This window comes from Tachypleus tridentatus, chromosome 4, assembly GCF_004210375.1.
Source record: "Tachypleus tridentatus isolate NWPU-2018 chromosome 4, ASM421037v1, whole genome shotgun sequence".
Lineage (NCBI taxonomy): Eukaryota > Metazoa > Arthropoda > Merostomata > Xiphosura > Limulidae > Tachypleus > Tachypleus tridentatus.
Window position 1 is genome coordinate 29,514,969 of NC_134828.1, and position 20,226 is coordinate 29,535,194.

At 32.0% G+C, this 20,226-nt stretch overlaps 1 protein-coding gene across 5 annotated transcripts in view; it reads right to left on the reverse strand.

The window, feature by feature from the left end:
* Window positions 1-2,246: 2,246 nt before the first annotated feature.
* LOC143248774 (uncharacterized) overlaps window positions 2,247-20,226 on the reverse strand; it is a 62,482-nt gene continuing 44,502 nt past the window's right edge. For all 5 annotated transcript variants that reach the window (XM_076497469.1, XM_076497464.1, XM_076497466.1 and 2 more), the window contains 6 exons: window positions 19,935-20,023; window positions 18,010-18,068; window positions 14,019-14,088; window positions 8,907-9,025; window positions 4,166-4,230; window positions 2,247-2,453 (listed from right to left, as the gene is read on the reverse strand). In XM_076497469.1, the coding sequence (XP_076353584.1) occupies window positions 4,175-4,230; window positions 8,907-9,025; window positions 14,019-14,088; window positions 18,010-18,068; window positions 19,935-20,023 (393 nt within the window). In that variant the 3' untranslated portion in view covers window positions 2,247-2,453; window positions 4,166-4,174. The remainder of the gene's footprint in view (window positions 2,454-4,165; window positions 4,231-8,906; window positions 9,026-14,018; window positions 14,089-18,009; window positions 18,069-19,934; window positions 20,024-20,226) is intronic.

A 20,226-nucleotide genomic window follows, 5' to 3' on the forward strand; every position in this document is an offset into this window, starting at 1 on the left:
TACTTGTGTTATTGTTTTTTACTGCAGTTCATCTAAAGATACAAAATTAATTTTAGAACTTGTCAGAGAGATGTAAATATAGTATATGTGAGGTTAAAACACTTATAAAAATATTTTTGTAACAAACATCTATACATAAAACATCCATAAAAAGATTTGTGTATTAAATATGCAGTAAAAAAAAAAAAACGTGGAGATTTGTACAAATAAAATACTTGGATTTAATAAGCAGAAGGACAAGTGTCTTGAAGTGAGAGAGACTAGTCATGGCATGAAGTTAAAAATAACAAATCATTTCTTATCATTGGAGCAAAATAAATAAACTGGCTAGTGGTGCTGATTATAGGGCTTCTGTGAGATGATTGTATGAAAGATGTTGGTTGATGGCATTAAAGGTAGGATTTCTGTGAAAGTTAAAAAAAGAAGTTAAACAATGGCTATCAGCAATACAGTAGAGAATAGGGTGTTAAACAATACATTGACAGCAGGCACTAATAGGGCAGAATAAGGGGACAAAAACACTATCAGCAGACATTAGTAGAGCAAAATAAACAGCAACTGGATTTCATGTTCTGTTCTGAATCTTAGATCAAGACAAAGTCTTCCTTAAAGGTTGGAATGAACATGCATTAAAATATAAACTGTCTACACCAAGCACTGTGCACCTATTCTTCAAAACTTTCTGAGAGTATCAATCAGTAAGGGTATATAACTATTAAAAACTCCTGAATAAAGTAAACAGTCAAAAGTAATACAAGTTAAAAAGAATCTTATATAAAACAATTAGTAGAACTACACTTAAGACTTCAGGAAGCTACAATATATAATGATTAGAATGCACTAAATCATTGGGTGCTTTTGCTGTTAAAGATTTATTGCAAAGTTCACCCAATATGTGGAATTTATGTTTATGTATGTGTGTATATATACTAAACAAATGTAAAATAAATGTGACTGTAATTTGTTTAAAAACATTATAATCAACAGAATTTTATGAACTAACTATGAAAAAAGGACAATTAGTTTTTGCACAACAGCAACTGATATGAAGATTCACAAGACTTACCAATTTAAATATTAATATGGGGCATTCCATGAATAACTTCAGGATACATTTCTCTCATCTTTTCAACATTGGCAAGTTTGTGGATAAAGTAACTGAAGGGACAGGGGTAGTGATCTCTGACCTTTGTTCTCAATATCAGGTTATTAGTGCCTTACTGAAGGCACACTACTGTGTGTCCCTGATATCAAGTTACTATGTGACTTACTGAAGGCACACTACTGTGTGTCCCTGATATCAAGTTATTATGTGACTTACTGAAGGCACACTACTGTGTGTTCCTGATATCAAGTTACTATGTGACTGGAAGGCACACTACTGTGTGTTCTTGATATCAAGTTACTATGTGACTTACGGAAGGCACACTACTGTGTGTTCTTGATATCAAGTTACTATGTGACTTACTGAAGGTACACTACTGTGTGTTCTTGATATGTTACTGAGGATGCATTATTGTGTAATGTCAGTGTCAAGTTATTATATGCTGTATTAAAGACTGTGGATGATGTAGTGTTAATCAGGGAACAAATTATGAAAACCTTTTCTTAAATGTACCCAACTGTTAAACTATTTTTATTTAAATCTCAATGGAGCAGAAGACACCTTTTAAAAAGTAAATATTGGTTTAGTGGAAAAGTTAAAAGGATAGAGAAGTCTGAGAGAAGGTATACTGAATATTTGTAGCTGTGCCTTTTAACATAAAACATACTGTATATTATACAATAAATTGATTCATGAAGTTTGAAAAACACATTGGTTCAAGAAGTATTGATAGAAATGAAACAAAAACCCTGCAGCCCCAAGCACTTTGAAAAGGTGTAGCTTTCATCATCAGGAGCAAACTGGGAGTGTTTGCTGCTGACTAAGCAAAGTCCACCTTTGAAAGTGCTCAGGTTATAGGGTTTTTGTTTCATTTCTATCAAAACTACAGTAAATAAATGTGTTAATGGAATACAAAGTCTTCTGAACATCTTACAGGATGTAAACATACTTTTAATAAAACAAATACTGAATGTTTTACATTAAGTAGATATATTGATGAAGCACATGTTCTACTGACCACTTTACAGAAAGTATATGTTTAACATAAGTTGTATTAGTTTGGTGTAAAAAATGCATTTCACAGAAAATATCTATTTTGTTCTATTACTTGTTGATGAAATAGGACACAGACTTCTAAGAATGAGAAACCAATTTCATTTTATTGACAAGACTAATTATAGGCTTGTTCTAGAACGAGAGAATGACAGGTTATATACAAGAAGATGTTAACTTTGGATATGAAAACTGAAACTTGACAAAATGTTGGCGTACATGTGACTTCAGATAAATAACCCTGATATATACACACACATAACAGACATCTGGCTAGGAGGACATGGTAAGAAATCTGCAAGGAAAAAGAAAATGTCTTACATGTACTTAATCGCATCTTAGTAAGAAATTTAGAAGTATACTCTTAAACCCTTATAAAGTGACATAAACCACCCCTTCCTAGTTTTTCAAACATTTGGCTTCCCCGTGTTTAATGAAGCATTACACTCTGCTAGTCTGTCACATATATTTAATTGTAGAGAAAGTGTTTTCATTCTATGACTTACACAACTCCAGAAACAAAATTATATGGCCTTCAGTCATCATGACTTTGTAAACTTTCATATATACATAATACTAAAAGTCATGCCATTCAATGATCTTTTCATGTTACAAATTTGACCAGTCCAATAAGACTTTGATATTTTATACTAAACACATGAAAATTACAAAAATCCCATGGTTTTCTGTTTACAGGTAGTGGCCATTAAAATAATATGTGGTTGTACACTACTGTTACTGGTTAATAAAAATACATTGTTAGTACTTATTTCACAACACTGTTTTGTCTAGTTTGGGTACTAGTGGTCCCATTAAAACAATGTTTCAATAGTAAATGTAATAATGTTTTTCAACAACAAAGTGCTTGAGGAGCAGTAGTTTATGTGTTCAAACAGTAGTAAGGTTGTTAAAAACTTGTTCCAGAGTGGGTTCCAGTAATAATAATATATGGTTTCAAAACATACAGAGATACAAAAACATACATTAATTACGATCAACATAGAGCAACTTTTGAGTGTGAAACAGACAGCAGTTGTTTATCTATAAACACACAAAAATTCCACAAAACATTTATGGTTTCAAACGTTCAAATTTCACCAATTCTGTAAAACAGGTTATATTAGCAATACTTCACCATTAGATATCATTCTCGGGTTTAATAAGTAGTCCTTGATCAACCATGTTCTGTTATACGATACCCATGTGAGGTAATGCAACACATAAAACCTCAATGACGACAAAAATTACTAAGTCAGACATTAACAAACTACACCTAAATCAGTTATAACAGTATTTTCAAAACTGTAGTATTTTGTTATTAATTAAACTTATTACAAAAGATTACAAATTACACCTATTTATTTCTAGAACTGGACAATTATTTGCTATATCAGTTGTCAATAGCTCCATTGATTGATTAGGTCAGTTTTCCTCAAAACAGTTATATCCACAACAAAAAAATGACTTATAATACAAAATATAATTGCTTTTCCTCTAGTCAGCAGTTTAACCACAACTACAAAAGTCAGAGGTGGGTGCTACCACACAGTTGCTTCCTTCTAGACAGCAACTCAAAATCAATAATACTGACAAATCAGGCTTTGCAATAACAAAGATAGGGCAAGAAGGGTTGAAAGCAATTGTTCAAATAATCAATAGTAGTAGTAACGAAAACTTCACTTTCATTCAGTCCATTTTATTTTCGTGACAATTAACAATCTGAATGTCGATTAATCCACTGTTAGAACAATCAGAAACTGTAAACACAAATTAATCAGTTTTTGGAATAACTGAAAAATAGTAATAATTGCAAAATCTACTCAAGTAATTACATGAAACAATTCAACGTAATTACACGTTAACAATTACAATGATTTACGGACTGAACTGCCCAGCTCTGATTCATCTATAAACACTAACTTCAACAATTCCATGCTTTTTTATTAAACCTTAAAACAGCAGCAGATTATTTTAAATATCTAAATGGTTCAAGTTATCTCTACTTGCCTGTTTTTGTTACAATACAATAGCTAGATGGTGAGCTGGGGCCCATATCACCTTTTTGGATGTCCCTGTAATCATTAACACAAAGAAACCTTAAAAGTGATAATTAATAAACTTTGCAGTTATTTTAAAAGCTTTCAAAAATTCATTTCAACAAACATAAATAAGAATACTGCATGTGATAACATGACACATAGTAAACATTTCAAACTTGGCCATCAGACAGTCAGAGGAAAACTAAAACTATTTAATATATCATATCAATAAAGCTTTATCTACTTTAATAGTGTTTAACAGTCACAAATATTAGACTCTGTGTAGAAAAAATATAAACAACATTTACACCTACATTCACAATCAGACACAAAGAAATTTTAGTTAAATGTGCTGACAAGGCCCACCAGTAAGATATACAAAATTTTCATTGATGATTTTAACCTTACATGACTTCACGTCCACTTATCGAGAAGTAACTCACTACAACAGTCAGCATAATCCAGAACAGCAAAATTGACAAATATATAGTCAACACAATACAGGAGAGTAGAAACTATAACCATAACATGAACCTATCTAATAAATATACTCAAAATAATACAGGAATGTGTAAACTATAAACATAACATGGACCTATCTAATAAATATACTAAATACACTCAAATACTCCAGGAGTGTACAATTTATAAACACAAGTTGAACTTGTCTAATAAATAGAGTCAACATAATGCAGAAAAGGAGAAACTATAAACATTACATGGACAGATGTACTAAATGTGGTACACACAATACAGAAGAGTCAAAATAATAAATAAAACATGGATCTATCTACAAAATATAACCATTATAATCCTGGACAGTCAAATTGGTAAACATAACATGGATCTATCTACTATAATCCAGGAGAGTAAATTGATAAATATAAATATATAACCACTATAATCCAGGAGAGTAAATTGATAAATATAATATGGATCTATCTACTACATATAACCACTATAATCCAGGAGAGTAAATTGATAAATATAATATGGATCTATCTACTAAATATAACCATTATAATCCAGGAGAGTAAATTGATAAATATAATAATCCAGGGATCTATCTACTATCTACAAAATATAACCATTATAATCCAGGAGATCTATCTACTAAATATAACTACTATAATCCAGAAGAGTAGAATTGATAAATATAACATGGATCTATCTACTAAATATAACCACTATAATCCAGAAGAGTATAATTGATAAATATAACAGGGATCTATCTACTAAATATAACCACTATAATCCAGAAGAGTAGAATTGATAAATATAACATGGATCTATCTACTAAATATAACCATTATAATCCAGAAGAGTAAATTGATAAATATAATATGGATCTATCTACTAAATATAACCATTATAATCCAGGAGAATAAATTGACAAATATAATATGGATCTATCAACTAAATATAATCACTATAATCCAGGAGAGTAAATTGATAAATATAACATGAATCTATCTACTAAATATAACCATTATTATCCAGAAGAGTGGAACTGATAAATATAACATGGATCTATCTACTAAATATAACCACTATAATCCAGGAGAGTGAATTGATAAATATAACATGGATCTATCTACTAAATATAACCACTATAATCCAGGAGAGTAAATTGATAAATATAACATGGATCTATCTACTAAATATAACCACTATAATCCAGGAGAGTGGAACTGATAAATATAACATGGATCTATCTACTAAATATAACCATTATAATCCAGAAAAGTAGAATTGATAAATATAACAGGGATCTATCTACTAAATATAACCACTATAATCCAGAAGAGCAGAATTGATAAATATAACAGGGATCTATCTACTAAATAAAACCACTATAATCCAGAAGAGTAGAATTGATAAATATAACAGGGATCTATCTACTAAATATAACCACTATAATCCAGAAGAGTAGAATTGATAAATATAACAGGGATCTATCTACTAAATATAACCACTATAATCCAGAAGAGAAGAATTGATAAATATAACAGGGATCTATCTACTAAATATAACCATTATAATCCAGGAGAGCAGAATTGATAAATATAACAGGGATCTATCTACTAAATATAACCACTATAATCCAGAAGAGTAGAATTGATAAATATAACAGGGATCTATCTACTAAATATAACCACTATAATCCAGAAGAGTAGAATTGCTAAATATAACAGGGATCTATCTACTAAATATAACCACTATAATCCAGGAGAGCAGAATTTTATTTTATAAAAAATACTTCACTAAAAATTGTGAATTTTTGTGTGTGAAAGACTACCATATTTTGTGAAGATATACACACTATATTGAAAGTTAGATCACGTGGTTGATCAAATCAACCAAACCCATATTGAGAGTTATCCTAAACAGTTAAAAGATCCTAAGGGTATACATCTGTTTATACTTAATTGCATTAGCTTATTTTACTTAATTTAAGTTGTCTAACTAATAGTTCTGTGAAACACACATTGACAGTCACTTGGCAAACATGTAGATCATGTTCTCATGTTGAGCTGTTTGTATGCATACTTTACAAATAATTTTTATTATCTTACATAATCTAACCTTATACAACCTAATAAGTTTCTGTTAGATTTCAGTTACTTTTATTTTAATAATAAAGAAACAAATTCTACACAAAAAGTAAATTATGTATCATCTACTTAAAATCTCTTTTTCTTCTTGTTGGTTGTTGATGAAATTTAAACCTATATTTTGTATACTAATAATACCAGTATACTAAATAATTTTATTTACTTAAATTATGCACCTAAGAACATAAAACAACAACATGTACACAAAGCAAACAATATAATTATAATTATTTTAATTGGCTTTTTAAATACAGTTTAAGAGCTTTTAAGTATTTCTACAAGCTTGTAGATCTGAACACCAGAAGAGTAACTTTCAAACTAAAGGTGAAACAGACAATATTAGGCACTAATAATAAGTGATTATGAAAAAACCCACTTGTGGAGAAAAATAAAGTGCTCAGTAAGTAGGGATGGGACAAAACTGGCTGCTCCATTCAATCTATTACTTTATGATGCTTACAAGTAACTGCTAAAGTTGAGTTATAACCTTACCAGAGCACCTAACTGCTACTATCAAGAGTTTCAAAACTTGTGAGACTCCAAATATCATTAAACAATGTTGCTTAAAATAGAGAACTGAGAACTAGCTAAAGACCCAAGGTATTAATTTTTTTTTTTCCAAGCTTGCTAAAAACATGTATGAAGTTTCTACAATGGCTTTAGTTTGACAGAAAAGTGTTTTAAGAGCACTTGAAAAATGCTATTACCAAGCATGGTAGTGCTTAGAATAAGCTACGAAAAATCATAATTCTGGTGTAACGATGTTATCCCTCGAAGATGGCTTTCTTACATAAACCTGGTGTTCCTTAAAAAGCTTAAGTACAGGGTGCCAATAATAGATGAACATTAGGTGACCTTAACCTAATACTCAGTGCTTTGTACACTATATGATCAGTGTCTTTAGGGAGCTGACTCGTATATTATGCATGAAGTACAGGAGGAGGAAAAAAAAATTAATACACATAACATTAAATTTTATTATACACAGAACACACTAACTTTCAGTCAGGGGAAATAATCACAAAATAAGTACTAGCAAACATTTTGTAAAATGATGTAAGGAAAGATGCAAACATGAAATATAAGGATGATACAGCAAACATTTTTATATCTTCTTTACTTCCTGTAGGTTCCTCAAAATTAAGTCCCAAAAGTCATGATTGTAACCAGTGGTTATTAGTAATCTATTGTAACCAACTGTATAATATCAATATCTTATGTGTTTCTACAAGTGAAACTGACAAAACTGATATGATATTAACAATACATATTACTAGTGAATTATAAAAATAAAACAAATGTTCACTTATCAACGTACTTTAATGAAACTGTTTAAATAGAAGAGAGAAGAAACGAGTAAAAAAAATTTTTTTGCCAACAATTGAATACGATAAAGGAATGGTAATGGTAAAAAGTACTGAAACATGGTACGGATGAATACACATGACCATACTGAAACATGGTATGGATGAATACACATGACCATACTGAAACATGGTACGGATGAATACACATGACCATACTGAAACATGGTACGGATGAATACACATGACCATACTGAAACATGGTACGGATGAATACACATGACCATACTGAAACATGGTACGGATGAATACACATGACCATACTGAAACATGGTACGGATGAATACACATGACCATACTGAAACATGGTACGGATGAATACACATGACCATACTGAAACATGGTATGGATGAATACACGCGACCAGTAAAATGTCACTACATAAGTAACCAAATCTTTACAACAATAACTCTCATCTACAACTAAATGCTGAATTCTTGTCAGGTGTGCTAATTCAGGTTACAATAAACAAATATAAACTGAATAGTGCCATACAGTCTTACAGTGGCTAATAACCATCAGCTTGTAAGATTGACTCAGTACTTGCTGGCTACTTATGTGGTGACATCTCTACCTTGTTTCTGTAATATTTTAGCATTACCATCTCTAAATCATACTTAATTTTTACAATTTTTGTTTTTCAATTTGTAAAATTTAAATCAGGTAGCATCAGTTAAAGATCCACAGATTTAAGACTATCAGTTTTGAATTCAAGCTTTGGAACACATACCTTGAAATACGGCTTCGTTTGTAAGTACATTAACTGACCGTGCGTGAGCATGAGGGATGTACCACTGCTGTTGAAGATGTCTCACAGCTTGTTGAGCAGGGTTCCATACGTGTGACAAGCTAGTTGCACGTGGGGAATTATCCACGGTTATTTATTGTGAAAATAATAATATACTGAGTGCAAAAGATCTTTTAAATTTAGTTGTAGTGCCTAAAACTTTATGTAGATAAAACATAACTTTTGCCTTTATTAAGCACTTCTAAAAGAAATGTTCGTAAGACAGCCCTAGCCTTATGACATTAAGAAGTTAGGTGATTTAGCAACAAGTAATAGTTCAGATTCCTCATTTATAACATATTCATACTTACACTTTACTCATAACACAGGTTTCAGCACACAGATTACTTCAGTCATGCTACTTGCTCCCCTGTGGGGACTTCAACACAATGTATTTTACTCATCTTGATTGCTCTTCAGCACAGGTTTCATCTGTAACATGACTACCCAGATATTAACCTTTCAGAATAAAGCATGACTGAATTACAGGCCCTTTCAGAGATACGGTGACTGCAAAGGACCCTTTACTTCTTAGGGTTCATTCAGATAAGATACTGTAATGAGACAACTTCAAGTTTTATTATTGTTTTTTTTTTTAAGAGAAAAGCCACGCTGGGCAATCTGCTGTATCCACTGTAAGGAATCAAACTCCAGATTTTGACAGTGAAAGTCTGTAAATTTACTGCTTTCCCAGCAGGGTACAAAAACTTCAAGCTTGATTGTTTGGCATTTACTGGGGTATCTGAGCCAAAGAACTGTTAAAAAGAACAAAACTAAGAATGTAAAAGTGAATAAAGATAAAATTAATGAAGATTCAAATAGGAGATAAAAACTTAATTAGAATTAGAAAAGGCTAATGGCCCTTAAAAATTTATAAACATTAGTAAGGTAGATAGTGTCACCATTGCCAATGACACTATCCAGAGTCAGGGGTAAACCCACGGAAAAGAACATGCCCAAAATGGTGCCACCTTTCAGAGTTGTAACAATGGCATGACAGTAATACTTGAGTGTCACAAAGGCCACATATAGATGCATCAGTTCCAGATAAAAGAAAACAATGAGTAAAAAACTCTGACTAATGTGTTGTCTAACTAGCGTAACTTCCTCCTTCCAATCCTTATGAAAACAAAATGGCCAAAGAGCAACAGATGATTTGATCAAGAAAAGCTTGTTATCACATTGCTCACTCCAAGTTGACTGACAACTGATGAAAAATCAAGCCTTGAATATAGGACCATGTATTGGACAGCACAAGAACAAACAGACTTTGTTGCAGCATTAGTGAACTTGTTCCCACAAACATAATTCAGGGCAAGAGAAATGGCGTACAATTCCACAGTGAACACAGAAACTGTAGAAGGGATCCTGTGTACAACCACTGATACAGAACAAACCACGGAAGAGCCCATAGAGTCACCTGATTTTGAACCATCTGTATAGATGGGAATGGAAGGATGGTTTGAAAGATGTTCGACAAATAGAAGATGGTACTTTCAATCAGGAGTATCTATCCTCCTCAGATGTGTCAAAGTAAGGTCACATTTAGGGATAGTAATAAGTTATGGTGGGATGGGGTAACCAGTGAGACAGCATTGCCATCTAAGGACAGACTCAACTCAGCCAGCTGTGCATGGATATGAAGGCTGAAAGGAACACTGGCAGACCATCTATTTTGAAAAAGCATTGCTCATCAAGAAAAACAAAACAAAAAAACACAACCCCAGGTGGGATGCTGTGGTAAAGACTGCAGTTTTAAAGTATAGATTAAAGTTGCAAGCAGTGGAGGTGAAGAGGTAGTTCATGAGATGTGGGTATAAAGTTTGTATCAGAGAAGTGCAGAAAACCCCATGCAGATCCAAAGCCTCAGATGATGAATGGGGTCCAATATCTTCAAGGCTGAGGTTCTGGCAGGACCATAGACCCACAGTCCAGTTTTGATCAAATGAAAGTATGACAGTTCTTTAGCACAGAATATTGATCTGTTCCCCACGAAGTGGAAGAGAGGACACAGAGAACGTACAATGTCTTTCTACACTTAATACGTAGCTGCTTTATGCATGGGACGAAGGTTACCTTAGAGTTAAAGGTAAGTCCCAAGAACTTTGTCTCAGGAACCACTGGAACAACAACATCATTGAGACAAAGCTCAGGATCAGGGTGAATACCCCATTGGTAGCAAAAGTGCATGCAAACAGTTTTAGAGAAAGAAATGATAAAATCATTTGTGTGATCCACGTCAATACATAATTAAGGGCAATTTTAAGCTGCTGCTCAATAAACTTTGTGTTTAATGACTGACATGAGATGTGGAAAACGTCAACATACAGTTTGTTTGCAACAACAGGTGAAAGTCGTGTAGTAATAGGCTCCAAATTCCTGAAGAAAAGAGTGGGAAAGTGTCAAACTCATATAGACTTGGAATTGCCAGTCCATTAAAAAATTTGATAAAAGCAGGTAATAGCTTAGCAATCCATATGAGTAGAGGATACACAAAATGTCATAACTCCATGTAGTATCATAAGTTTTCTCAAGGTCAAAGAATACAAACACAAGATGTTGTACTTGAGAAATGCTTCACTGATCAACATTTTTAGTCAAATCAGGTGGTCCACAGTGAAGCACTGTCACTGGAACCCACACTAGGTAGATGAAAAGAGAGTTGTTTGATTCGAGGAACCAAACAAGATGAACGTTAACCATCCTATCCAAGATTTTACTGAGACAGCTCATCAAAGCAAATGGAAGATAACATGGAGAAATCTTCGGATCCTTCCCAGGCTTAGAAAAAAGGAGGATAATAGCCCAGCACCAAGCATCAGAAAAATCCATAGTAAATAGAATACATTTCAGTGCCCACTGTCCCCACCCATCATGGAGCCCTACGATGGGATGCACTGTAGTGCCAAACAAGGTCATTGCAGCAATACCAGGGTTAATGAACACTATACCCAAACATCAGTATTAGACACAATGTCCACAACACCCATTGAGAACATCCAATACTGATACTCAGTTGACCTTAACCCAAGTGGACAGGGTAACAGATCATGGAGGGGCCATCCATCTACAGGAATTCAAGACCAAAGCAGTATGTTATGGTTGGATCCTCTCCTTGCTATCACATGGCAAACAAGGGAGTAGATGTTTAGATCCCAGAGGAGGTAAAAATGAAAGTACAGAACCTTCTCTGGGAGATCCCCTCATCATGTACAGAAATCCACCTTGAGGGGCTCAATTATGACTTGGAAAAATAATTTTATATTTTGCAAAATGTTGTTTTTGTATTATTAGCAATAAATGTTAACAGTTTAATACTACTGTGAAATGTTTTGAACAAAAATAATGATAAGTTTTGTATAGGAATGATACCTCTGATATGTTACATTTGTTCATATTTTCTGTGAATGAGAAACAATGCAAGTTTGAAACTTCAAGCAGCTTCCAGCTTAAAAATCAATGAAACTCTTGCTAGCAGTAATTCCTCGAAGATACTATGGCAGAATTTAGCTGGGATATTCCACAAAAGTGACTTTGGAGGTTTTAATGTTAAAAGAGACTCAAACATCCCTTTTTGTAAATAAATAAAATAAAAAAGCTAAATGAAAAAACAGACTCCAGGGTCCAAACACAGACAATTTTTTTAGAAGTAAATAAAGCTGTCAGATGAAAATGACCAACAAACTCCATGGTCAAAACTCAGATGGTCCTCTTTACAAAGTAAATAAGTAAAACTGATGGTTTAAAATGACTGGCATACCCCATCATCAAAAGTCACTGTATGTTTCTGGAGTGGCAATGAAACTTTCACACTTAACAAATGTCTATTATTATGAGTTATCATAACTATTTCAAATTCTGAAGTCAGACAAACCAGATTCTGGCTTGTGATCTTGCAAAACCAGATCAAGAACAACTTTATGTGTAACAATGAAAATTTTGAATAATATACGAGTTCCAAAGAAAGGCCCTCATGTATCAATGCAAATAGTTACTAATATATGGGCTCAAATATAACAATTTTTGTGTATCAATGCAAAGAGTTACTAATATATGGGCTCAAATATAACAATTTTTGTGTATCAATGTATAGTGATATATTTCTGTACATCAACACATACAAATGATATACTTTATTTGTACCAATGAATATTGTAGCCAGCATATAAGGTAACGTAAGAAATATTTGTGTGTATTCAGTGTTTTCTCACATGAATCATACTATAATGGAACTCTTGCTTGAATGATAATGGAAAAACATTTATTATGCTATGTGCAACCCCCAACTTCACAAAATGTTTATCCTGTGCACATGTAGATTTGCAATAGGGTCATAATTTTCCCATTTTGCCTCCATTGCCTGTTATAGAGAACTTTATTTTTCTTCATTCTCAGGATGCAGATATAAGGTCATGAATACATTACACACAGATCTAATGCACTGATAACATCCATATAAACATAACAGTACTGTCTGTTGTATGTCCATGTAAATACTTTGCAGGACATAGATAGATCTGCACCAAAACTAGTATGGTGGTTCATTCAGTCTATGGGAAAATACACACAAATTTTCATTTTTGCATTTTGCAGTTCTGGTAGGTTTTTTTTTTAACAATTACTTCACCCCTATTGATGGATCTTCACCAAATTTATCATGAAAATTTGCTGGGTCCATGAGAGAAACATTCAAATTTATCGTTTCACATTCTGTGTTTTGCTGCTTTTATAGGTATTTTGGTTGTTGTTGTTTTTTTAATTATACATGAAGGAAATGACTTTTCATGTCTTAAGATAACCTTTCATTAATCATGAATTTACACAACTTCCATCCAGGGTACAGGTATCCTAGCTAGTCTAAATAAAGACTTTGGGAAACAAAGAAGATACCACACTTCAGATGGCATTGTTTTTCTACAGCTGAAATAGAAAATACCAGCTTTCTTATAAAGCTGTATCACATCCAATAAACTAAAAATAGTCAGATTATATTATGTAAAATACATCACTCCTAGATGCAGGTTCCATTGATTTACAACATATGAGAAACCTCACCTTTCATACTTGCCAACATCATATGGATCAATCTGTCTCAGTTCTTCAGTATCAATGATGTTATAAGTCCCTGAAAAAATTAAAATACAAAGTATTAGAAATCAAGAAATTACAGCACATTATCATTGATCTATGTAGTATATTCTTTGATTGAACTATTTGATGTTCCCCTGTTTCAACCCCATGTATCATTTAACACTTTTCAAAACTGACAAAATTACTGTATTTTTCCTTATAGTTTTCAGTTTTCAAATATAATTTTACTATCTCACATTAATAATTCCTCTAAACTACCACGTTCTACTTTACTGTTTATTCCATTTCAACTAAGCATTTTGTAAACACCTACTGTTTAGTACATTAAATCAGTTAGCCATTTAATGAAGTAAACAACAGTTAGAACGCTGGTCGTTGAAAACAACGGCTTAAAAATTAAGAATTTTTAAAACTATCCAGTAACTAATGTTTACCTATATATCAACATTTGTGATCCCAATAGAACACAGAAACAAACTGAAAGAAAGCACCTTCCTTAGCCCTCTTCTTGCCCCTTTAAACATTATTACCAATGAACATATCTTGATCTCGGTCATTTATCTCTGAAAATATATCTATCAAGGAATACTAATGTATCTTGGTCATTTAATCTTTAAAATACCCAGACCAACAAAATAAGAATATCCTCTCTTCTTGTTTAATTAACTTTTCCAACACTCACACCAATAAAAATGAGAACCTTATCTGTGGCTATTTAACATTTGAATATCCATACTAATGAAATAAGTACCTTTGAACACATGCCCCAGTAAAATTATAATATCACTTTCCATGTCATGCAATCTTTAAAATGTAAATACCAACAATATATAAACATCCTCTGTTTGTAGTCCCTTGATTTTAGAAATACACTAATAAAATACAAGTATCCCTTCCTCTAGGTTACATAACCTTTAAAGAGTATAAGGGCATCCTCTCTTCTTGGACACCTACCTTATGGCATTCAGATAAATAAAATTAGAACACTGCCTCATCTTTGTCCCTTAACCTTCAATCCTCTAACAACCAATGAGCACTTTGCAGGAGTCTAGTGTACACACACTCACATTTTAAGAGGAAATGACAATTCTAAGCCTATTTAAAATATTTTCAGCTGATATATATTTTAGACTTGATATTTCGTAAATCTTGTAATATTTATTTAATGTAATCTACAAAGAAAAATATTCCATGTTTCACTTTTGTACAGTTCCTCAGAGTCTCACCTGCAAAAAATGCATTATTTCTTTGATATTTTGCTGTCCATTTCCAAGCATAAACTTATGCTCTGAAACAATGTTATTTTTGGAAAATATGATTCACGTCTTATTTCATAAAATACTGTTTTTCTGATTTATCGGTTTTGTTACTATGTTACTTACTTCCAACCTTTTTATGTTGTTACAGCAAATAGCCCGAAAACGTATTACAAAAGCACAACTTTTAAAGCAGCTATATCTAACATACATATTACAAAATGGTGTAACCAGTAACTTACAGCTTCTCCAGATATGTACTAACTCAAGTTACTGTAATGGCAAGTTAAATATTTCTAACATCATTGTAAATAACTTTTCCCATGACTAATATAGGAACACATCTTCCTTTTGGTCACTTATCCCTTAACCCTCTCAACATGGGTTGGGTCAATTTGAATAAGCATGCAACCTCTTTGTACTCAACTAAGAAAAGTAAATATACCCAACAATTTAAAAAACCATGGATCCATATACTGCTGCATACCATATATTCCCAAAATCAGCAGAAAAATAACCAACATTTGGCAAAAACTAGTAATAAAATATGACGTTCTAGTTAATACCAATTTATTCAAAAACCAGGCACAAAACTAAGGTCTATACCATGTAAAATCTACACTGACAAACACCACACCAACATTATTTATAAAACACAATGTGATAACTGTCACAACTTCTATATTGGAGAAACAAGTAGAAAAATGAAAACCAGATTTCAAAGAACACAAAAAGTCACCTTCGCACATTTTCAAACACTGCAAGTCAAATAAACACAACATAACCATAGAAAACACTCAAATACTAAATAAAAAAACAAACATAAACAAATGCAAAATTGAAGAAGCCTTACTTGTACAACAACTCAAGCCCAAAATAAACCAATAGAAAGGAACACCTTTATACCTGTATTAATAAATATAATCAAACATCTAAGCACACCCTATACATTCTTACACTCAATTACACAACTACCTTCAAAAATGTGGTCAGCTACCAGTCAGTAACCCTTTCTTTCTTTGTGAACCTGACGATAACTGAAGAAGGTCGAACGTTGTTCGCTCTTCTATTAGTGCTTTCTCTACCCATACCAGCTGTTTTTAAATATATAATTTTCTCTACAAGTGGGTTTTCTCATCATCACAGATTATTATTATTATTAATTTTAACTAGTCTAACCTTAACTAACCTAAAAATGTTCCTATTTTTATATTTCAGTTACTTTTATAGTAATAAATAAATAAACATAAAAAACAAGAAATAAAGTACTTATTCATGTCTTTTTTTTTTTGCTATTGATTGTCAATGATACTTCACCCTACTCTTCTTACACTGGTAGTAACACACTAAATAATTTTTATTTAATTAAATAATGCATCAAAATAATCACAGAATAACATAGAAAAAGCATACAATTATCCAACTTTACCAATTAATCCATGCTACTCATTATCTTTCCTGTAAGGATAAAGCTTGTACTAAAAGATAAATTAACAATTTTCTGTTCAGAAAACAACATAAAATGATAAGATCATTCAATACAGAGAAACCTTAACTTTCTATTGATTATACATAGTACAGTGTTAAAGAGTACAAGAGAACTATTAACAAGTCCTAAATAATAAGATGCGACAGATGGATATTGCAAGAGGTGTCTGATTTTCTAGTTGATGGCTCTTTAACTGAAAAAGATTGAATTCTATAAAATTTACGGTTTGTCTGAGCAATGATAATTTCATAGTGAGTAATGTAAGTTAAATGTCGCACTCACTGGAGGAGTGGTGAATAACATTTCTCACATTAGAAGAAATTCTGAATTTTTTTAAAATATATAATTAAGAACTTAAAACTTATATACTATTAAAATATGAATTATTAGCTATGACTTTTGGATGCAAGTCACAAAAACATTTTATGATGTCTAGTTAATGGTACTATGCACAAATAAAACACAAGTACTGTCTGCTGAATAAATATCACCTCCCAACCAAGATATAAACTTAGAGAAAAACTAAAATTCAAACTGGCAATTAGTAAAGCTAAGTAAATATACCTTTTTCTTAGGTTCTTATTTATAAAGATAATAAATGTGTACAAAGGAAAAACAATGATTATTCTCCACAAAACCAAGCCTCAATAAACCCAAAGATGTCTTCTAAAAGAATTAAATATAAACAAATTTACCAAGAAATAAAGCACTGGGGCTCATTCTATTTCTCAATAGCATCAGTTTTGTAATAAAGAATTTTGTTTTGTTGTTATTTACAGGTTATTAATAGACTTTATATAATTTTTGCCATCTCTGTAAACTCATTGTAAAAGAATAAGGATATTCAATGCATTTTTTTTACAACTGAGACAACTGTTCAATATTAACCTATTGACTGCCAAGTATTTTTGCTGCTATGGCAACTCTGAACCAAGTTCAAAATACAACTCTAATGCTTCTTCATCTTGTAACCTTTTTCGTGACGCCATTTTGGATCAAAAGTGAAACAATATGTAAGTATGTCAAATGCATGTATGGTGCTGACATCTAGTGCTGACGTTAGGTATTACTGAGAGCGAATTAACTCCTCCGTGGCACTGTGTTACTGATCGGCTTGGACAAGTTATCTTGTCTATGGCACTGAACAGGTTAAACAATATAAAATTGACCATTAAAAGCACTACAGAAGTTATCATTTTAAATATCTTACCTGAGTCAATTTTCCATTGAAATTTAAATCCTGTTTGGAAGACATGTCTTTCTGCATTCCTGTGAAAGTAAGAACTTACTTCACTGAAAGCCTTAACCATTGAATCAACCAACCAGATAGAAGATAAAACAATGCTCTGTTGAAACATATTACTGATTTCCTACTTATTATTATATTAGTGTAATGTGCTTCCATACTCAAGTTACAAAATAACAAGTTTATAAATGGAACCAAAACCACCACCTGAAGCTTGATGTTTATCTGTTCACTGAAGTATGAAATACCAGATTTTATTCAATATGTTTAACGGGCAGATGCCACAGGTATGCAATTTTTAAGTTCTTCCTTTTGAAGTAATTAACAACCAAATACTTTAATTAATTTAACTGTTTTTTTATATATTCTTTTCTTCTCCAGTTACTAGAGAAATAACTAAAAAAACAAGAACTTTGACTATTATTTTCTTCATCATGTGTTTCACAATATATTTTTCTATCCTTTTGTTTGTTTTAGTATTTACTGTAGAGATTTGTTTACTCTCCTGTTTGTTGTGGTACGTACTTGAGAGGCTTGTTCATTCTCCTTTTTCTTATGGTACTTAAGAGCTTTATTAACTCTTTTTTTTTTCTTGTGGTACTTACATGATGGTTTATCCACTTTATATTCCTTGTGATATTTACTTGATAAGATTATACATTCTTCTTTTCCTTGTAATATTTAATGAGATGTTTAGCTACTCCTCTGTTTCTTATAGTACTTGGTTGAGAGGTTTGTCCACTTTCTTTTTCTTTTAGTATTTACTTGAGTGTTTGTTTTCACTCTTCTTTTCCTTCTGGTACTTACTTGATAGTTTGTCTACTTGCTTTTCCTTGTGAAATTTAATTCAGAGATTTGTACATTCTTCTGTTCCTTCTATGATTTACTTGAGAGGATCATCCACTCTTATGTTTCCTGTAATACTTAACACCTTATCTCCTTTTCTGTTCCTTGTTGTACTTATTTGAGAGGTTTGTTCACTCTTCTGTTACTTGAAAAGTTTCTCCATTGTTCTTTTCCTTATGGTACTTACTTAATAGGTTTATCCACATTTCTTTTCTTATGGTATTTACTTGAGAGGTTTGTCCATTCTTCAATTTCTTGTTGTATCTAACTGACAGGTTGTGACATTTAGTTGAGAGGTTTATTAACTCTCTTTTTTCTTGTTGTACTTATGTGACAGATTTGTCCACTTCCTTTACCTTGCAATATTTACTTGAGAGATTTATCCACTCTTCCCTGAGAGGTCTATTTACTTTACTTTTCCTTGTGGTAATTACTTACAGGTTTATCTAGTCATCATTTCTTTGTAGGTTTGTCCACTCTCCTTTTCATTGTGGTATTTACTTGAGAAGTTTATCCATTGTTCATTTCCTTTTACTATTTACTTGAGAGGTTCATCCACTTTTCTGTCTCTTATGGTAGTCTCTGGCTGAGTTTATTTGGTCTTTTCTTTGTAGTATTTACTTGAAAGGTTTGTCCATTCTTATGTTGCTTGTTGTACCAAACTAACATGTTTGTCCACTTTCTTTTCCTTGGGATATTTATCAACTTTTCTGTTGTTTTTTTTTTATATCTACTTGAGAAGTTTGTCCACTTTTGTTTTCCTTATACTAATTACATGATAGGTGTATCCACTCTTCTGTTCCTTGTGGTACTTACTTGAAAGGTTTGTCCTCTCTTTTTCATTGTGGAACTTACACAACACATTTGTCCACTTTCTTTTCCATTTAGTATTTAAATGATAGGTTTATCCACTCTCCTTTTCATTATGGTATTTACTTTATTTGTTCCATGCAGTGTTTGCCTGAAACATTTAGCTAGTCCTTTGTTTCTGATAATGTTAGCCTAAAATATTTAATTATTTCTTTATTCTATATAATGCTTACCTGAGACCTTTGGCTACTCCTTTGTTTCCTACAGTAGCTTGAATCAACATCAATACCAGAACAACAGCAGTCTGCGATTCTGGGCAAAGCTGTGAGGACAAAAATAATAATTAATCATTTCTGGGTAACAAACAAATAGTTTATACTACATCATAGTTTTCAGTGAGTCATAAAAGCAAGAAAAATGCACCATTTTGTTCCTATATAAGCAGAAATTTTAACAAAATAAATATCTATTTAAAAATCCTGATTTAATACTACAATATGTCTATTGATATTTCAACATAATTTT